Source organism: Apus apus, chromosome 21 (genome assembly GCF_020740795.1).
Source record: "Apus apus isolate bApuApu2 chromosome 21, bApuApu2.pri.cur, whole genome shotgun sequence".
Lineage (NCBI taxonomy): Eukaryota > Metazoa > Chordata > Aves > Apodiformes > Apodidae > Apus > Apus apus.
Window position 1 is genome coordinate 3381857 of NC_067302.1, and position 20702 is coordinate 3402558.

At 49.9% G+C, this 20702-nt stretch overlaps 1 protein-coding gene across 1 annotated transcript in view; it reads right to left on the reverse strand.

Moving 5' to 3' along the window:
* The window catches only part of PHACTR4 (phosphatase and actin regulator 4), a 68655-nt gene that overhangs the window by 28745 nt on the left and 19208 nt on the right, over nucleotides 1–20702 (reverse strand). Inside the window, 1 exon segment of the mRNA XM_051637812.1 lies at nucleotides 18403–18449. Coding sequence (XP_051493772.1) covers nucleotides 18403–18418 — 16 coding nt within the window. The 5' untranslated portion in view covers nucleotides 18419–18449.

The following is a 20702-nucleotide window of genomic DNA, read 5'->3' on the forward strand; positions in this document are numbered from 1 at the left end:
GGATCCACCATGAAGAGGATAATAAGATTTTTTTTGGCAAAGGGTCTTGATTAAAGTTTGTACCAGAAGCAACAACATTTGCCTCTGACAGGCAGGGCTGTGGAGCTCAAGGAGCAGAGAGGTACAAACCTGCATTTCCATTTCCAGCTGGCTCTGGACTTCAAACATCCTTTAGGATGTATCAGCCTCAACTCTCTCCTCTTTGGGTTAGAAAGAGCAAAACCCTCACCAGAAAAGTGCTGAGCAAACAAGGAGAAGGAACGAGTATCCAAAATTCCCATCATCAGGCAGAAGGACCATCTGACTGAGCTGTGCAGCAACCAGGAGAAATCAGAGGGAAACCTTTACTCCTCGGGGACAAGCCAAGACCTTTCTGAAAGGGAAAAACTGGGAGTAGCAAAGAGTTTCCTACAGGAAAGTAAAAAAAAAAAAGGGATGCAGCTGATAGGCCCTGCAGCATTTTCTTCTAAAAAATGCAGTAACCAAGAGATCCCAGATACATGACAATTTTTCAGGAGAGTCAGATGAGTACAAGAAAAGGACAGGACAGGCAGTAAACACCCAAGGAGGACATCACTTTCCTCTGAACTTTCATTTCCTCTCCATCCAGACCAGCATCCCATTAAAAACCCCAGCACGTTAATATACATTGTAAAAAGGAGCTCTTCTGGATTGTTTCACTTGAGAATCTCATGAAAGCCATAATGAGCACAAATATTAGCTCCTCTAATAAAGGGACTGTTGTTCACAACTCAGTTCACACCGACGTGAAACACCACATTCATCTGTGGTGACTCAGAGGTTGAAGCTCCATGATTCAGCCACAGGAACATGAAAAGGGCCTCTTGCATGATCCCATCCCTGCAGACTGGGCTGGATATTTAAAACCAGTGATACTGGGTGTTTTCCTCTAGGGCCCATCAGCAAGAGTCAGCAGCAGCTCCAGGATGTGTAAAAGCTCCTTCATTGCTGGAGATGCAGCCACCTGAAATATTAACCCATGGGATCATTTGAAGAAGAACAAATGGCAGGATCAGGACTCTGGATGAGTTTTCAGCACAATGTGTTTGCTAGCAACCCTCAGGAGCTTTGGCAGAACAGGGGAAGTAGAGAAAAATATAGAATCATGGAATCCCACACTAGTTTGGATTGGAAGGGACCTTAAAAATGATCCAGTCCTACCCCCTGCATGGGCAGGGACACCTCCCACCAGCCCAGGCTGCTCCAAGCCCCATCCAACCTGCCCTTCAACACTGCCAGGGCTGGGGCAGCCACAGCTTCCCTGGGCAACCTGGGCCAGGCTCTCACCACCCTCACACCCAAGAATCTCCTCCTCATCTCCAACCTCCATCTCCCCTCTGCCACTTTTAATCCATCCCCCCTTGTCCTCTCCCTCCCTGCCCTTGTCCCAAGCCCCTCCCCAGCTTTCCTGGAGCCCCTGCAGGCACTGGAAGGTGCTCTAAGGTCTCCCTGGAGCCTTCTCTTCTCCAGGCTGAACACCCCAACTCTCCCAGCCTGTCTCCAGAGCAGAGCTGCTCCAGCCCCTGGGTCATCTCTGTGGCCTCCTCTGGCCTCTCTCCAAAATCATGTACATACACACCATCTCTGGCTACCTACAAATGTGAGCATTTCTGGGCTGTGCTCTGAAAAGAGCAGCATGTGGAAGAGTTATTAACTACGGCAGCAGAGCAAGGGGAAGCAACGGGTCAGTCTGAAAGGTCCCAAGCCAACACAACGTGACGTTCTTCCTTTCTCCTCACACACTGTTCAACTCAGGTTGATACCCGGGGTGGAAATGGAAAATGGTTTATTTATAAGCCAGCTGGCACCACATTGTTTAGGTTCTGAGTGCTCTGCTGGAAGGGCGCTGGTTCGGATGAGACAGAAAAGTGAGGTAACTGCTCCTAAACCACATGATTTCCGACCTGCTTCCTCTGACATTTCCAAGAGGGAAACTCCTATTTCCCAGAGCATTCCAGTCCCCTTGTCCCCACCAATTAGTCAGCACAGAGGTGGTGGCTGCTCGATCTCAGAAAGCAAAGGGCAGTGGATGGAGCACACCAGGGATTGTCTTGGTGCCACCACATCCAGTTATCTCCTCTGTGATATTAGAGTAGTTCAGTCACAAATCCTTGTAGGAAAAGCCTCAATCAAGCAAAACCAGTAAAGGGACAAATGTTGAATCCTGGGCTGCATCAAAAGCAGCATAACCAGCAGGTCAAGAGAGATGATTCTCCCCCTTCATCCAGCTCTTGGTGAGACCCCCCCGGGAGAACTGTGTCCAGGTCTGGAGCCCCCAAAATAAGGAGGACATGGAGCTCCTGGAGAGAGTCCAGAGGAGGCCACAGAGATGATCCAAGGGCTGGAGCAGCTCTGCTCTGGAGACAGGCTGGGAGAGTTGGGGTGTTCAGCCTGGAGAAGAGAAGGCTCCAGGGAGACCTTAGAGCACCTTCCAGAGCCTGAAGGGGCTCCAGGAAAGCTGGGGAGGGGCTTGGGACAAGGGCAGGGAGGGAGAGGACAAGGGGGGATGGATTAAAACTGGCAGAGGGGAGATGGAAGTTGGACATGAGGAGGAAATTCTTGGGTGTGAGGGTGGTGAGAGCCTGGCCCAGGTTGCCCAGGGAAGCTGTGGCTGCCCCATCCCTGGCAGTGTTGAAGGGCAGGTTGGATGGGGCTTGGAGCAGCCTGGGCTGGTGGGAGGTGTCCCTGCCCATGCAGAGGGTTGGGACTGGATGGTCTTTAAGGTCCTTCCAACCCAAACAATTCCATGATTGTATGAAAATGAGATTTTCTAAATGAATGCTGTTGGTCTTACGGGAGTTAAAAATTGGCTTTATTTTGAAATATTTTGTTGGAGTATGGTGGTTGGGAAGGTGAGCAACCCATGTTCTGCATCAGCCCAGATGTTGACTAGGATGGAGCTCAGCTGGAGGAAGAGCATCAGCCTAGGCTCAGCAGCAGCCTCTGCCAACAGTCTGACTGACAGCACCTTCAGCCTCAGGTTTAGGGAAGGAAAATGAAGCTGAGGACATGCTCCTGAAAAGCTTTGTGGTCATAGTGGGTGGCTGGAACACAAGGAACCATAGAATCACAGAATTTGGGGGCTGGAAGGGACCTCTGGAGATCATCTAGTCCAACCCCCCTGCCAAAGCAGGACCACCTGTGGCAGGTCACACAGGGCCTTGAAACTCTCCAGAGAAGGAGACTCCACAGCCTCTCTGGGCAGCCTGTCCCAGGGCTCTATCACCCTCACAGGAAAGAAGTTTTTCCACATGTTGAGGTGGAACTTCCCATGTTCCAGTTTCTGCCTGTTGCCCTTCATCCTGTCTCAGGGCACCACTGAAAAGAGACCGGCCCCTTCTTGACATCCCCCTTCAGATATATATAGACATTAATAAGATCCCTTCTCAGTTTTCTCCAGACTAAAGAGCCCCAGGTCTCTCAGCCTTTCCTCAGGCAGATGTTCCAGCCCCTCCATCATCCTCGTAGCCTCCATTGAACTCTCTCAAGTAAATTCCTGTCCCTCTTGAATTGGGAAGCCCAGAACTGGACACAACACTCCAGGTGTGGTCTCACTAGGGCAGAGTAGAGGGGGAGAAGAACCTGCCTTGATCTACTAGATACACTCAATGCATCCCAAGAGACCATTTGCCTTCTTGGCCAGAAGGGCACATTGCTGCCCTATGGAGAACTTCTTGTCCACCAGGTCTCCAAGGTCCTTGTCCATGGAGTTTCTTTCTAGCAGGTCAACCCTTAATCAGTTCTGGTGCACGGCTGAATTGTCACAAGGACCAGGCTAAAGAAAACTGTGGAGTGGGTCTTGGGGCCAAGAAGACTTTAAGGAGCCAAAATATCCCCCAGCCCTGTTTTCAAGCAGCTTCCACTGTGAGCCAGTTTTTGGGCAGTGCTGACTCCGTATCACCCTCCTCAGCATCCACTCTAATTACAGCTCATGTTTAAATATTCTCTTGTTTCCTCAGGAGGAAATGCTAAGGAAGGTCATCTTGACAAAATTAAAGATTCAGTCACATCTTGGCTAACTCCACCAGCCTGGTGATTCATGGCTGTGCCATCTTGAGGCAAGGGAACCTCCAAAGCTGACAAACTACTTTTTGGAGCACCTTGAAGCAGCATTAAATGAAAAGCTGGTCAGAAGCCAAAGGAAGCAAAGATAGAGGACACATTCCAGCAAAGCATCAGGCATCAGCATATTCCCAACAGTGAAGCACTGGGAGGCAGGATACCCATCTGCCACTTCCAGCTATATTATTAGAAGCATATTAAGCAAAAACATGGGGAGGAAAATTAGTTATTCTATTGTTTAGGGGAAAAACCAGGCCTGGGGTTGAGCTTAACTCTTGTTTAACCCTCTTCCATAGCAAAACCTGAGGAGCTCAGAGGAGACTCTATACACCAACATCATCTAAGGATTCCCATGACAAAACACTGGAGAGAAAGAATGACAAAACTGATGGAGCTTCAGCACAAATAGAATCATGGAATGGTTTGGGATGAAAGGGACCTTAAAAATGATCCAGTCCCAACCCCCTGCATGGGCAGGGACACCTCCCACCAGCCCAGGTTGCTCCAAGCCCCATCCAACCTGCCCTTCAACACTGCCAGGGATGGGGCAGCCACAGCTTCCCTGGGCAACCCGGGCCAGGGTCTCACTACCCTCACAGCAAAGAATTTCCTCCTCATGTCAGGCTAGCATCCCTGCTCTGATTCATTCCAAGACTCTTGATCCCAAATTTGTATTCCTACCTCTAATCCTTCAAGATGACAAAATAAGACTTGAGCTGAAACCCTCTCTGCCCATGTGCTGGCTGAAAAGAAAGGCAGCAAAATTTCTCCCTAAAAGCAGTTTCCTCTTTTAACACTCCACAAAAACCTCAGCAAGTGCACTCACTCTTCATAGCCAAAGATGAAACTGCAGCAAAACATTTTCAGTTAAGGAAGTGTCGAAGGGCAGGTTGGATGGGGCTTGGAGCAACCTGGGCTGGTGGGAGGTGTCCCTGCCCATGCAGGGGGTTGGATCTAGATGATCTTTAAGGTCCCTTCCAAGCCAAAGCATTCCATGATTATGATTTTAATATTTTCTTTGCCACCTAAAAGGCTCACAGCAGACACACCAATAAGCCAAATGATCCTTCAACACCTAGAGCTCTAAAGCTACATTTTCTTTTCCAAACTGCTGCACAGAAGCAGTGCCAGGACATCCCACCATCCTTCACTCACTTGGCTCTGCCCAGGGAGACTCACAAAAGCGCCTTGGTTTAGTTTTTGGGGAACACCCAACTTCCCCACAGCACCTGCTCTGCTTTAATTATTGCCTAGGCTAGAAACTCCTGATTAAAATGCAAGGCAAGTTTGGCACACAATCTCAGCTTCTGATCATCTCCAGCGGCTCCGTTTGGAAGAGAAACCCAAATATCCCTGTCCCAGCTCAGGAATGAAAAGGAACAGCAAATACATTTGGCTTCAGGCACTTCAATTCAGCAGGAAAAAGAACTTTTTGCCCCCAGTGCAACTGAAAACTCTCATGAAATTGGAAATTTTCAACCACAACTTTCGATTCACCCCCAAAAATACCAGGTTTAAAAGCTTCCTTTGGAGCAACACAGTGTTTTTCACAAGCTGCTTCTGCCAGAGTGAATCCAACAGGTAATTACAGGTTTGACCTCTGTCTGTTGCACAAATGTGCCTTTTGAAACAATGTGGATAAATATTTGCTCAATACCAGAAGACAGCTCCAAGAGGAACCATTCCAGTTTATCAACTTTGTGATTCATGTTGATACAAGCTTTATTCTCTATTTAAGGAACAAGATAAGGCTTAGGAAGTTCATCTACCCAAATAGGTTTCACAGACCTACTGTGGACCACCCTAACCAGTGGCACAACCAGACCAGGGGTCACACCCAGACAAGAGCCATCAACAAGACAGTGAGTGAACCTCAACACTCCAAATATTTTGCTGTTGCTCAACCACCAAGGTGTCTCCAGGCAGCAAGGGAGGCTTCAGGGTGAAACACTCCAGGTATTGCTGCTGGTGAGATGAAAGCAAAGCTTGGGGTTGTGTTTCCTGTCTTCCAGTTTGTGCCCTTCACCTCCTGTCCTGTCACTGGGCCCCACTGAAAAAAGAGTGGCCCCATCCTCCTGGCACCCACCCTTGGAGGATTGAGATCCCCCCTCAGTCTTCTCCAGACTAAACAGCCTCAAGTCCCTCAGCCTTTCATCACCAGAGAGATGTTCTAGTCCCCTCAGCATCTTGTTAGCCCTTTGCTGTCCCCTCTCCAGTAGTTCCTTGTCCTTCTTGAACTGGAGAGCCCACAACTGGACCCAGTTCTCCAGGTGAGGCCTCAGCAGAGCAGAAGAGCAGGAGAACCTCCCTGACCTGCTGGCCACACTCTTCTAGATGTCCCCCCAGGAGGCCGCTGTCCCCCTTGGCCACCAGGGCACATCGTTGGCTCATGGTCAGCTTGTTGTCCACCAGGACTCCCAGGTCTATTTCCACAGAGCTGCTTTCCAGCAGGTCAGCCCCTAACCCTGCTCTGGCAGGAGGCTTGGACTAGATGGTCTCCAGAGGTCCCTTCCAACCCCTAACATTCTGTGAATCACTCCCTTCCTTACCCCTTTTGATCTAGCTCTCTGGGGACAGAATGATGGAGAACCAAAGGAGCTGCTTTCAGCTAAAATGTGAGCAGCCATTCTTCCACCCCTCTTAGTCTCCTCCTGACACCCCTGCCCTGATGCTTCTCCATTTTCTGCTCAGAACCAAGTGCTCTTCAAACAAGACAGTGGCAGAAACCAGCACCAAGAGTCACCCCAGAACAAGGCACAAAAAAGCAGAGGTGACAACTGCAAAGAGGTACCTTCTGTTCCAAGACAAGAGATCTGCTCCCCCAAACCCAAGGCTGTTTACACATCAGCCTGACTCACCCAGGCTGCACAAACAATGCCATGGCAATTGTTTACAGTGTCAAGGCCTTTCATAGAATGAAAGGAAATGTCAAGAGATGAGATAACACCAACAGTTCAGGAGGCAGCCTTGTAAGGAGCTCTTTCTCCCACAGTTGCTCCCCCTTTTGCAGACATGACCCTCCACGCATTCCCAGAATCCTCATTTCACATCATTTCCTCTCATTCCCTTGCTCCTGCATTTGCAGAGCACCAGCAGTGCCCTCATTTAGGAGCCCAAGCAGCACCAGCCCAAAACAGTGCCCCAAACCCCTTTCTGAAATGCTAACACTCCCATCTCCTCACACTTGCCAAAGCTGCACGTGGGGCTGGAGCCCCTGCTGCTGAGAGGAAACGTGGTTAAATTGAAACAGGACTGGTCCTGCCAGTAAAAGGTTTGACTGGAGCCCAGCACCACCACTGGAGCCCAGCACCACCACTGGAGCCCAGCACCACCACTGGAGCCCATCAGGGCTGGCTTTGAAGCAGGCAGCTCCAACACCAACAAATCATGAGAGCCCCAAGTTCTGCACGGGTGAGCAACTCAAATATTTACTCACCTTCTCAGACAAATTTTGCAGCACAGGAGTTGTAACTCTACTATTTCAGGTATGTAAGCTAAGAAGCTCAGAGCCAAGCCAGGGAGGTTTGTGTGAGCTGCAAGTCCTACCTCCACTTGCAAGACAGATAACCCCCAAGTCTGTGAGCCAGACAGAGCAGCATGATTCACCTTCCTCCTGCCCCAGCAGCCTCTGGAGATCTCACACCTACGTTAAACAACTTGAGATAGGGGCTGAGATCAAAGCATCACGTGGCAGAGATTAGGCAGCCCCAGAGCTCCATGAGATCCCAACATACTTCCCTAGTGCTCAAAGAGGTCTGTGTAATTGGGGAGAAGGATCTTACAGGCACATCTCAGGACAAACTGACCACGGTGGCATCCAAAGAGTTCCCATCTCAAGATCCATGGCACAGAAGGAGCAACACCAGAACACAAGTTCAGGGGTTTTCAGGGAGAATTTTCTCTCTCAGGGGAAAATGAACAAAAATTATCTTTAAGGGGTCTAAAGAGAAGCCACTGGGAAAAGTAGGTGTGCTTGAATTCCCTTCACAGAGGTCTGTACCTCCCCCTGGACAGTGTTCAAAGATGCACAAATGAAAAGTAGGGCTCTAGGAAACACATTCTTCAAGGAGGAGTTGTAGGAAGGATACATTAGGGCAAGCATTTGAATTGGAGCACGAAACTTAGGTGTGGAAGAGCAAACTTTAAACTATTTCTTCATGCCCTTTGGGTTTGAATTAGGGAGTTTGTTCTCATGCTGGATTCCTGAACCAACGTCATCCCAGAGCTTCTCCCAAGGTCCCCCTGAAATTACAGGGTATAAGGAAGCTGCCTAAATCCATTCTCCTATCAGCTAGCTGGCCCTTGGGCACTTAAACTGAAACTCCAGCTGGTCCAAAATCGTAGGTAGTCCCTTGGCTACACCAGCCCCCATCTGGAAGGGAGAGATACCATCCAGAGGAACCTTGACAGGCTTGAGAAGTGTGCTCATTGAAACTGCGTGACGTTCCACAAGGACAAATGCAAGGATCTGCACTGGGGTCGGGGCAATGCCAAGCACAAATCCAGGCTGGGTGGAGAATGGATTGAGAGCAACCCTGAGGAGAAGGACTTGGAGGTGATGGTGGATGAGAAGCTCAACATGACCCAGCACCGTGTGCTGGAGCCCAGAACCCACCCGTGTCCTGGGCTGCATCCCCAGCAGCGTGGGCAGCAGGGCCAGGGAGGGGATTGTCCCCTCTGCTCTGCTCTGGGGAGACCCCCTGGAGAGCTGTGTCCAGCTCTGGAGCCCCAACACAGGAAGGACATGGAGCTCCTGGAGAGAGTCCAGAGGAGGCCACGGAGATGGTACAAGGGCTGGAGCAGCTCTGCTCTGGAGACAGGCTGGGAGAGTTGGGGTGTTCATCCTGGAGAAGAGAAGGCTCCAGGGAGACCTTAGAGCACCTTCCAGTGCCTGAAGGGGCTCCAGGAAAGCTGGGGAGGGACTTGGGACAAGGGCAGGGAGGGAGAGGACAAGAGGGATGGATTAAAATTGGAAGAGAGAGATTGAGGTGGGACATGAGGAGGAAATTCTTGGCTGTGAGGGTGGTGAAGGAAAAAATCAATCCAGTCTGCGATGAACACGGGCATGGAGGTTTTTCTCTCTGCTCCCTACATGATCATTTCCATTCTTGTGTTTTGGTTACCTCACAATTTATCTGGCTGCTTAAAAACAAACTCAAGATAATCCTCTGAAAAACCCCCTACCAGTTACTTTTGTTTAGAACAATTGTTACAGGTTATCAAAGATGCCAAATGAGGTTTTCAAACCAGAACTGATTATACTCTGCAAATATCATGGCCCAGGAACAGTCCCCAGCACAGGAACTCACTCAACTGCCAGACTCTTGATGCCAGGAAGGCATGACGAAGGGAAGTCTCCTTTTATACATGTCCTTGTTCTTCAATTCTTTACCTAAACATTTCTTCAGGGATGGGCTCAAGGGATCTTTAGTATGGAGGAGTAAATAAGGCAACAGGGTGCTTGTTATCAAACTCAGTTTTTGCCAAAAAAATATAATCCAGCACCACTGGAAAAAAACCAAACAGTGGCCCAGACACCACCTCCTAAAACTGATCAATGGTTTGTCTTGAACAGGGAACTAAGAAAAAGCCCTGAAATGCAAGGGTGTGTTGAGGGTGCCAGACTGACTGGTGTAATCCCATTATAGAGTTATCCAGAGCCAGCAGTTTGCTCAATATTTGTGAGATAACAGGATTAACTTTGTGTTCAACATCATTTCAGCCTAATAATTGCAGAATCACTCCTAAGGTCCTCATGTCATTGATTCAACAGGGGATTCCCACCAACCCTTTCCCCCCCCCCCCCACCAGCTCCAGCTATGAAAGCCTGTTCATTAGCATCAGCATCTTACATTAATTACTTGGAGATATTTTCCTTTCCTCCCCAAAGCCAAACTGTAACTTAACCCCTGCAAGGCACAAGGCTGGAGCAGAACAAACTTCTGCCTTGCCTTCAGGAAGGGACAATGTTTACTTTCCTAATCACCACCCACATCTTCAGGAGTTCGTGTTAAGATCAAAGGGTCGTGAGAAGGGGAGGAAGCAGCTTTTTCAACATTTTGGTTGAATTTCAACAAAAAAACAGTACAGAGGCTGGTTATAGTCCTCTCAATGGTCAAGGGTCTGCCTCAGACACAGAAGCATGGAATGGTTTGGGCTGGAAGGGCCCTTAAAGACCATCCAGTTCCAACTCCCTGCATGGGCAGGGACACCTCCCACCAGCCCAGGTTGCTCCAAGCTCCATCCAACCTGCCCTTCAACACTGCCAGGGATGGGGCAGCCACAGCTTCCCTGGGCAACCTGGGCCAGGCTCTCACCACCCTCACACCCAAGAATTTCCTCCTCATGTCCAACCTCCATCTCCCCTCTGCCACTTTTAATCCATCCCTCCTTGTCCTCTCCCTCCCTGCCCTTGTCCCAAGTCCCTCCCCAGCTTTCCTGGGGCCCCACATCTGCCCCTACCCTCCTGGGATGGGGAGAGGGTGTCGATCACCCCTTTGAGAACAGAGTTTCCAGCAGATCCATCCAGCAAGGACCACCACGGAGCCCTCAGGACTTAGTTTGCCTTGCCAAGCCATGACTCACTGCTCGCCTGGTCTGGGAAATGAGTCCCAGTGCCACCGTGCTGGGGAAGTGAAAGGAAAACACACAAAGGAACAGCACACGGAGCTGTTTCCTTGCCTGTGGGAGAGAGCTGGGGAGAACAACAGGAGCTGGGCCAGGTTTTTCTGCATGATTCTTACATGGAGCACGGAAAGTTATTAAATCCCACCTCCTCAGGCAAGAGGGGAAGGCTTTTGTCTGGATGACCTACACCCCTTAAAGGCCACACTTGTTATTTTGCCCTTCATCCCATGCAGCTGCAGCACCCTGCTGGGTCACAGCAGCCACCACCTCCATGGCTTGGCTGCACCTCCAGGGCTTTTCATTTTCCTCCAAAAAATTAAACTATGGGGAACCCCAGGCCCTTGGGTGGGGGTTCTCACCCCTCTGGCAATGGGGTGGGAACCCCAGGCCCTTGGGTGGGGGTTCTGACCCCACTGGCAGGGGGATGTTCTGCAGAACCACAGCTCTACAGGCAAGAGCCCTGGCAGAGGCTGCGGGGATGCAGTTCATGCCCCCAGGGGGGTGAAGCCCTGCTGGGAGCACCGAGGTGTGGGCAGGGGTCCCCACAGAACCCCTTGGCCCCACCTGCAACCATGCCCAGGGGGGCTCAGGGATAAACCCACATCCACTGTATAAATCATGTCCCTCAGCACCACATTTACACGTCTCTGAAACCCCTCCAGGGATGGGGACTCCACCCTGGGCAGGGACCTGACAGCCCTTTTCATGAAGGAATTGTTCCTTATATCCAATCTAAACCTCCCCTGGGCAATTTGAGGACATTCCCTCTTGTTCTGTCATTTGTTCCTCTGGAGAAAAATCCAACCCCCCTGGCTGCAACCTCCTCTCAGGCAGTTGCAGAGCCAGCAGGTCTCCCCTCAGCCTCCTTGTCTCCAGGCTGGACACCCCCAGTTCCCTCAGCTGCTCCTCACAAGACTTGTGCTCTAGTGTTTTTGATGTACAAGGGAATACAAATTGATCACAGCTCTGCTGGGAAGTCCTTCAGGAATCTTAAAATCTGTGCTTCTCAGAGCAAGATAAAACCAGGCTGGGTTGAAGAACAATATTCTTCCTAACAAAGTCGTGGTTTATCACTGATCCCATCACAGCTGGATCTGTCCAATCTGTAAAAAAAAGCCACTCCAGCTCTCTGGTTTCTTGGGGCACTCCAGTGTTTCAGGAGACAAAAGACACCTTCAGAAATCAGAGCCAGGCTTCTTTTCAAGACAAACGAGAAAGAAACAGATAAAAGCAGCAGCATCAGCAGTGACAAAATGCAACTGTTAGCACAGGGACTGCAGCTCAGCACCAGTCCTACAGCCCAGGAGGCCCAAGAGGCAGCTTTGTTCAGCCCATGCCCCAGCAAACCCTACTTACAACCCACAGGGGCAGCAACATTAATGAGAACATTCAGTATTTTTCTAAAAAGCCAGCTTTGCCATTCAGCCTGGACACATTGTTGCTGTGTGTGCTAAGAAAACCAGTAATGACAAAAATCACTTCACTTCTACCAAACTCACTTACCTCTGGTTCCAAGCAGGCTCCTCTTCTACTCACAACCCCAATAAAATCAGTTAGTAAAATCCCTTGATGGAATTTACAGGCAGCAATGTTCCAGAGGGCAAGGTGAATTTAAGGTCCAACCAGTTGAAAACGAAAACTGGAAACTCTGGAAACCTGACCCTTCTTCTCCCTGCCCTACTTACTGAACCACAATAATCCACACTCACTGTTTCACTGTGAGTTGGCCTGAATTACCCAGAGGACTGATTACATGTCCTACAAGGTCTTATCTCTTAATACAAGGAATAAGATCATTCAATTCAATCACAAAGCACTTCAGCAGGATACAACATTTCTCACTCTACATCTGCCTTTGCGACCATCCTGCTCCAGCCAGCCTGGAGGCCAAAAAAATCTCATTCCCAGCACCTCCAACAGCTTAGCCACTAAACCACTAAACCCACCAAATGAACCTCTGCTTTTCTCCAGGCAGAGCTGTCTGTGCAATCTGCATGGCCATTTACAACAGCAGCTTTAAAAGTCACTTGAAATGGGGGTCTGTGGAATTACAAGGTCTCTGGCAGGTCAGCAAATACATCTCTGTAAAACACTTGGCCTGTAGATCAGGAGGGAAAGGCAGCAAAAGTCTACTCAAATCAGAAGGGGCTTGTTCACAAGGGAGTTATTTGGTATTTATTTTCTTAAATGCCACACCAAGTAGTTGATGGAGAGTTGGTGTCAATCACTTGCAAGCAGAACAGCACTGGCATCCCATGAACTGCCCCAAGCAGCCTGACAGGCCTCAGCACCTTAATGAGACTGAAAACCAGAACATCCACTGCAAATTTAAGAACAAAAGCCTGTCAGGATCATGTCTGAAATATTTTGCTAACTTCAAGTGCACTCAACTTCTTTACAATAATGCTTTCATGTAGGTAAGGACGTGTTCTTGCACTGCACCTTGTCCCAAACTCAGTCTCCACTGAGATCACTTGAACCCTCTGGTAAATCTGATGAAGGAACAGTTATGATTTTGCCTGTGTGCTTGCTAATTAAACTCTAATTAAATGTTTAATCTTTGGCCACTTAGGCTGTCTTCTATTGTACTGCATAAAGCACTTCTATTGCTGTATACATAATACATGGGATTTCAGTTTCTGTGTCTTCCTGGAAGAAAAACTTGTTCTTTTGTTCCCAGATAAAAAGGGATTTCCACTGGCTAGAGGAAACGAACTGCTCTTCTCCAGCAGATTTCAGACAGTGACACTGAAATGCTCTCTCTTTTCCTCTGCAGAAAAAAACTCTCAGAGAACAAGGAATGCCACCTCCAGCAGCCCAGTTTAAACCAAGAACCACACCACTAAAACACTTCATTCCAACATGAAAGTGCACATTTGACAACTTCTCCCCAAAGCTGACCAGTTAGTTGGGTGCCTGGCCCAGCAGCAGCAGCCTGGAAGCAGCTCATTTCCAGTTGAAGCTGAATCAGCAGAAGGAGATTCCCACCCAGCCAGCTCTGAGCACTGGCAGCAAGTCGAAGAAGCCCCAATTCAGAGGCTGGTCTTCCATACAAGTTCTTGAGGAAATGCAAAGAATAAAAGAAAGTGTCCTCCACCTCAGCTCCTCTCTTCCTGCTCCTTCTTGGACCCTTCCCTTTCTGAAGTGAGTTACCTGAAGTACCAGAATGACTGTCCTTAGAGACCTCAAGCCTTGCTAGGCTTCTGAAGAATAAAAGACATTGAGCAGCAGCCATTTCCTTCTCAACCCTGACACCCTGTGGCAGCCACCACCAGATCAGAGGGAGATGCAGGTGGAGACCTAATCTCCCTTAGAGATCATCCAGTCCCAACCCCCTGCATGGGCAGGGACACCTCCCACCAGCCCAGTCTGTTCCAAGCCCCATCCAACCTGCCCTTCAACACTGCCAGGGATGGGGCAGCCACAGCTTCCCTGGGCAACCTGGGCCAGGCTCTCACCACCCTCACACCCAAGAATTTCCTCCTCATCTCCAACCTCCATCTCCCTTCTGCCAGTTTTCATCCATCCCCCTTGTCCTCTCCCTCCCTGCCCTTGTCCCAAGTCCCTCCCCAGCTTTCCTGGAGCCCTTCAGGCCCTGGAAGATACCTGACAAAAGCAGTATTTTGCTTTTTAAGATCTCAGATTCACAAGCAGACTCAATGGTAGATCTGAAGAGAATCCCTTGACACAGGAAAAGGCCCAGATGTGGCTCATATCATGCAAAGATGTGTGAGTGGCCTTTGGGAGGAGGTTTGGGCAGTGGCAGCGTGGGCAGTAGATGGAACAGCAGAAACAGGCTCTGAAAATAGAGTGTGATCCTTCACCTGCAGCACAGGAAGGATCTGAGGAGGGGAAAGGTATTCCAGTGACACTTCCTTAGAACACTTGTGTAGGTGGGACCTTGGAAAGCTGGGAAACTGGGCCCAGCAACTTGTGTATATTTAGCTTTAGTTTATGTTTATTCCCTCTCACTAACCTCCGTCCTCCCACCCACCTCACAGCTCTGTTGACAACCTGGCAGCAGGACTGTCCCTCCAGCACAGGCTCTGTCACACTAAGGGACAAGCCACTGCCACCACCTCTCAGCTCCTACACAGAACCTCACAGATTGCCACCAGGCCAAAACTTCTGCCATCTAGAGCAGGTTTCACAGCACGAGTTGGTAGCTGAGGGCTCAGCCTGAGCAGCTCCACAAGTGCAGCCACATGAGCAGTTTCTGCATGGCTTAAGGCAGGGCCACTCACACAGGGACAGCCCAGAGGGAAGACACTTGGGTTTGCTTCAGTCAAGCATTACAAGTGAAAAGTCAAGCCATCTGATGCTGCCCCAGGTACAACTCACATGTGTGTGCAAACTACTGCAGATCAGAGAGTCATGGAATGGTTTGGAAGGGACCTTAAAGATCATCCAGTCCCAACCCCCTGCATGGGCAGGGACACCTCCCACCAGCCCAGGTTGCTCCAAGCCCCATCCAACCTGCCCTTCAACACTGCCAGGGATGGGGCAGCCACAGCTTCCCTGGGCAACCTGGGCCAGGCTCTCACCACCCTCACACCCAAGAATTTCCTCCTCATCTCCAACCTCCATCTCCCCTCTGCCACTTTTAATCCATCCCCCCTTGTCCTCTCCCTCCCTGCCCTTGTCCCAAGTCCCTCCCCAGCTTTCCTGGAGCCCCTGCAGGCACTGGAAGGTGCTCTAAGGTCTCCCTGGAGCCTTCTCTTCTCCAGGCTGAACACCCCAACTCTCCCAGCCTGGCTCCAGAGCAGAGCTGCTCCAGCCCAAGGATCATCTCTGTGGCCTCCTCTGGACTCTCCAGGAGCTCCATGTCCTTATGCTGGGTGCTCCAGACCTGGACACAGCTCTCCAGGGGGTCTCCCCAGAGCAGAGGGGACAATCCCCTCCCTGGCCCTGCTGCCCACGCTGCTGGGGATGCAGCCCAGGACACAGGTGGTTTCTGGGCTCCAGCACACGGTGCTGGGTCATGTTGAGCTTCTCATCCACCATCACCCCCAAGTCCTTCTCCTCAGGGTTGCTCTCAATCCATTCTCCACCCAGCCTGGATTTGTGCTTGGCATTGCCCCAACCCAGGTGCAGGACCCTGCACTTGGCAAGGCAGCTGACATGTGGCTACTCAATAGTCACACACTCAGGGACACGTCCAAATCTTGCCAGAAGTTTCTGGCTATTTTTCTCTACTCCTACAAACCAACCCAGAGCAGGACTGAGAGGACATCTGAAGTTGCATACCTGTTCTATAATACCCACGTACACACAAGCTCTGAAACTTCACTGCAGCTACTTGGAGACCAGGCTTCCAGTCGTCTTCATGGATGAGTATGAATTAAAATCTGAAGACAACAGCAAATTTAATTTTTAATTAGCCAGGGCAGCCAGCCAAGGAGGGCTCCCTCACCCACGGCTAGTGAAGCCTGACAGCTAAAAAGGATTTATGCTTCACTCTGCAGTCCCAGTGGCCATTCCAAGCACACCAGCTCTGAACACGTGCCAATGCAGTTAAAACAAAAGCCAGCCATGCAGCATGGTGAGTGCAGTTAATATACAACCAGTTAAGGACAGCAACACATCAAAAAGCATCAGGCTTGGAGGGAACAAAGGGCATTAAGTCCAGCTCAGCCCCTGCAAGCAGCTCCTCCTTACCTCATCTCCATCCTCAGTGCCAGGAACAACCCAAGAGTCCTGAGCTTAGCAGCACTTGGAGAATGAGAGTCCTTAAAAGCAAAGTAATTTTAAGGAAATCATAACAAAAGATCCATCTGCTTCTTCTGCCTTTAAAATGGGGGCTCTTGGCTCCCAGCACTAGAGAAGGCAACACATAAAGCTTCACAACCAGCTCTGGGAGGTGTCTGTGCATGCAAAGATCAAATCAGATCCTCCATCCTAAGCCTGCACAACTGAATTTGCTCAGAGGGAAAGGGGAGGTAATTTTACTTAAGTTCAATTATAGAATCCCAGACTGGTTTGGGCTGGAAGGGACCTTAAAGATCATCCAGTCCCAACCCCCTCCATGGGCAGGGACACCTCCCACCAGCCCAGGTTGCTCCAAGCCCCATCCAACCTGCCCTTCAACACTGCCAGGGATGGGGCAGCCACAGCTTCCCTGGGCAACCTGGGCCAGGGTCTCACCACCCTCACACCCAAGAATTTCCTCCTCATGTCCAATCTCAATCTCCCTCTTCCAGTTTTCATCCATTGCCCCTTGTCCTCTCCCTCCCTGCCCTTGTCCCAGGCCCCTCCCCAGCTTTTCTGGAGCCCCTTCAGGCACTGGAAGGCTACTACAACATCTCCAAAAATGCAAACAGGACATAAGCCATCACTGCCACATCTGCTGGCAGCACCACAATCCCTTGACCCATCCTTCCCCTTCCAAAGGCATCATGTGGGATTAGTTTGCCACAAGCAAATCCCTAAGGGAAAGCAATCACCACAAAAATTAAATGTGCACCTTACAGGCTACCAATTAGAGGGCACAGCAGCAATTCTTGCCACCAGGATTACAAGTCTGACATGTTTTGGTGCATGCACACTTGGCTTGTAGCTGTGCCAACTGGGCCACTGGGTTCCAGAGCAGCTCTGAAGTAAAAAAATGGCCTTCAGCAAATGTGCCTGATGTATCTGCCAGGCCAAGGTCACCACACTGCTGACAGGTGCATCAGTTCTCAGGTTTTAAGGATGGCATCACCTGGTGGCATAGGAATAATCTAGAAATAGCATTTCTGGTCACAGAGTTACACTGCACTACGGGTTAGAACTCACCAGCTGCAACACAGTCATGGAATGGTTTGAGTTGGAAGGGACCTTAAAGATCATCTAGATCCAACCCAGCTACATGGGCAGGAACACCTCCCACCAGCCCAGGCTGCTCCAAGCCCCATCCAACCTGCCCTTCAACACTGCCAGGGATGGGGCAGCCACAGCTTCCCTGGGCAACCTGGGCCAGGCTCTCACCACCCTCACACTAAGGAAAGAACATCATGGTCCACAAGATGGGAGGTCAGTGTGTTTCAGGGAGACTGGTAAGAGCTTTTCTTCAAACCTCAGTTCAACAGGAGGGAGAAACGGCCATTTAACTCCTGTCTCCCACAGCCACTTCAGGCAAGCAGATTAAAAAACAAACATTCAAGGCAACTTCTAAGTGTTTAGTTGCAACCACCTCCTTGCATGGTTAGACCCAACAGCAACAGGTTTCCTTGCCCCAGGGCAAGCAGTTCACAGTGCCTACAGCAAGAGTTTTTAAGCCAAATTTTGTTTAATAAAAATCCCCTGCATCTTCTGCAGCCTAGAGAAATAAACACAGAAAGAGAAGTCAGGAGCTACCACAAGCTGATCCTTCTTTATGGATTGTTATGTGCCTTCTTCACCCCAGCTCACTGCCTCTTGCTCCCCATCTATTAGGAAAAGGGGTGTTACTTGTTTTCAAGAGCCTGGGATCTCCAACAGACTTGTATTCCAGGTTCCACAGGTGGGAGACATCAAAAAATATTCCCCAGATCTACAAAAGAGCTTGAACCAGACCTCATCCACACTGTTTGTCCACTGATGCATCTGCTAAACCTGCCTAGTTTCTCATCACCTTCTACATTTGAATTGAAGTAATAAGGTTCTTCATGATGCTTCACAAAGGAGGAGGAACAGCTCCACAACCCATGGTAAGGTATCTCAGAGGGTACTCACCAGAGTTCTCTTCCATTCCTCTTGCACACCAGCTTTCTGAGCAATTCCTGCAAAAACAGGAAACAAAACTGACACACAAATTACAATTTCAAGCATCACCAAGATCCAGGTTCAGATTCACTTCTCTGTCAGCTCTGTGGAGGGAACCTAGAGCAGAAATCCTGCCCCAGCAAACCAGGAATGTGTGTGTGGCATCTTCACCCTTCTCTGAAGATACCACTAGGCTCTAATCACATACATGCCACGTTGGAAAGAAAAAGGAACTAAAATGAAGGTGTAATAATTACCAAGGAACCCAGGAAAAAACATCCCACTTCTGCCTCTTCTACAGCCTGTGTCTGCTGGAAAAGGGAACAGCTACTGCTTATCTAGCAAAGGCAGGAGAGCACGTGCACAGAAAGCATTTTAGATGCCACACAACATTGAGACAGTTCTGAACACACTGGGAGGAAAAAAGACACCAAGGAGGAACTAGGATTTTAGCAGCAAGGCCAGATTTTCTCTGGATAAAGTTGTGAAATGAGGTGCAAGAGGAACTAAGTTTAGGGAAATCAGGAGACATGTTGACTCTGATAGATGATGTAGCACAGTAAAAACATGCTCAGCATTTTCGAAACAGAGCTTCAGTCCTCCAGGACTTGCAGTTCAAACTAAAACAACCACAATGGGCAATACCAACAGGCACAATGTGGGGTTCTGGGAAAGAGCTGCACAACAAGCTCATTTCCAGTGCTGGGAATTCAAAGCTGGCTGGTATGAGTAGCTCATTTCAGCCTAAATCTTCACCAGAAGGTCCAGGACAGCTTATCACCTCATGTCCAAGCAGGAAAGGGGGCTACAAGAAAGCTGGGGAGGGACTTTGGTTAAGGGAGATGGATGAAAAGTGGAAGAGGGAGATGGAGGCTGGACATGAGGAGGAAATTCTTGAGTGTGAGGGTGGTGAGAGCCTGGCCCAGGTTGCCCAGGGAAGCTGTGGCTGCCCCATCCCTGGCAGTGCTGAAGGGCAGGTTGGCTGGGGCCGGTGGGAGGTGTTCCTGGCCTCTTCGACTCTCTCCAGCAGCTCCACGTTCTTATGCTGGAGGCTCCAGAATTGGACACCAACTGGTCACATCTTCCAGTTAGTAGCAACTCTACTGTATGAAGTGTTTGCAGGTAAGGTCTCACAGCCTGCCCTTTCACTAAGCCCTTCGAGGAAGCAAAAGCAGAAGAGAATCTCAGAACCTACTTGAATCTCAGCAGAGATGACAGCAACCCTTCTCTTCCCCCAGAGCCACCAAGGAGGTTCAGTTTAATTTGCCTTTCAAGGGCATTCCTGCACTTGCTATGCTGAGCTTTGCATATTACCAGGGGCTGCCTGGAATACTAATCCTGGCAGCTCGTGGCTGCTGGACTCTTGCTGTCTGCACTGAAGACATCTGTCATTACCTGACAGCACAGCTGGAACCACCTCTACCTGGATGGGGAGGATCCTTCTGCACCAAATATTAAATCCACCATCATCTGATTATTAATAGAACAAGCAGAAAAGGCTTCTAGGAGGGGGGGAAAAAAAAAAAAAAAGAGATGTCAGGTGAGAGGAAGAGGGAGCAAAGGCAGGGACACCCAGCATTGCCAGTGGGCTGCCTCACACTCCTGAGCTGAGGAACAGGCACTTTCCCACCCAAGCAAAGGATGAAGTGGTGCAGATCCTGCTGGCAGCATTATCTAGGATGCCTACCTGGGGAGCTGCAACAGGCAGTGGGAGATAACCTGCCCTGTAGGACAGACAATTACTCCCATCCCCTGCTGCCAGGGTTTCCCAGGTACATAAGCTTGAAAAAACCGGATTTTGTATTTCCTTTCAGCACCACACATGCTTCCAGCTCCTCTGAATATTCACGACCTCCAAGTGCTCAGACATTCCCGGGGCATGACAGCTGGGTGACATTCCTGTGCCACAGGAGAGCTGCTGCCACCAGCACAGCTCCTCCTGTCACCGCTTGGGGACACAGCCCTGCTGCTGCTCAGCCTCCTACCAGCACAACCATGGCCTTTGTCTGGTTTGGGAGCTCAAACACTTTGCTTCCCCCCCCTCTCCAGCTCCTTGTACCAACCTAAGAATATATTCTTGTTCCCTTGACCTGTCTCTGAACCCTCAGCACAAGGTGATGGCTTTTTTCCAGCCAGGCAGCTAATGCACACACAATACAAGATGACTGCTCCTCAGCCATGCTCTTGTATTTCCCACCCTATTATTTTTTACCCTGGTTTGCAGCCTCCACGCTCTCCCTCTGGAAGCGGGGAATTCCATCCCTCCCAGC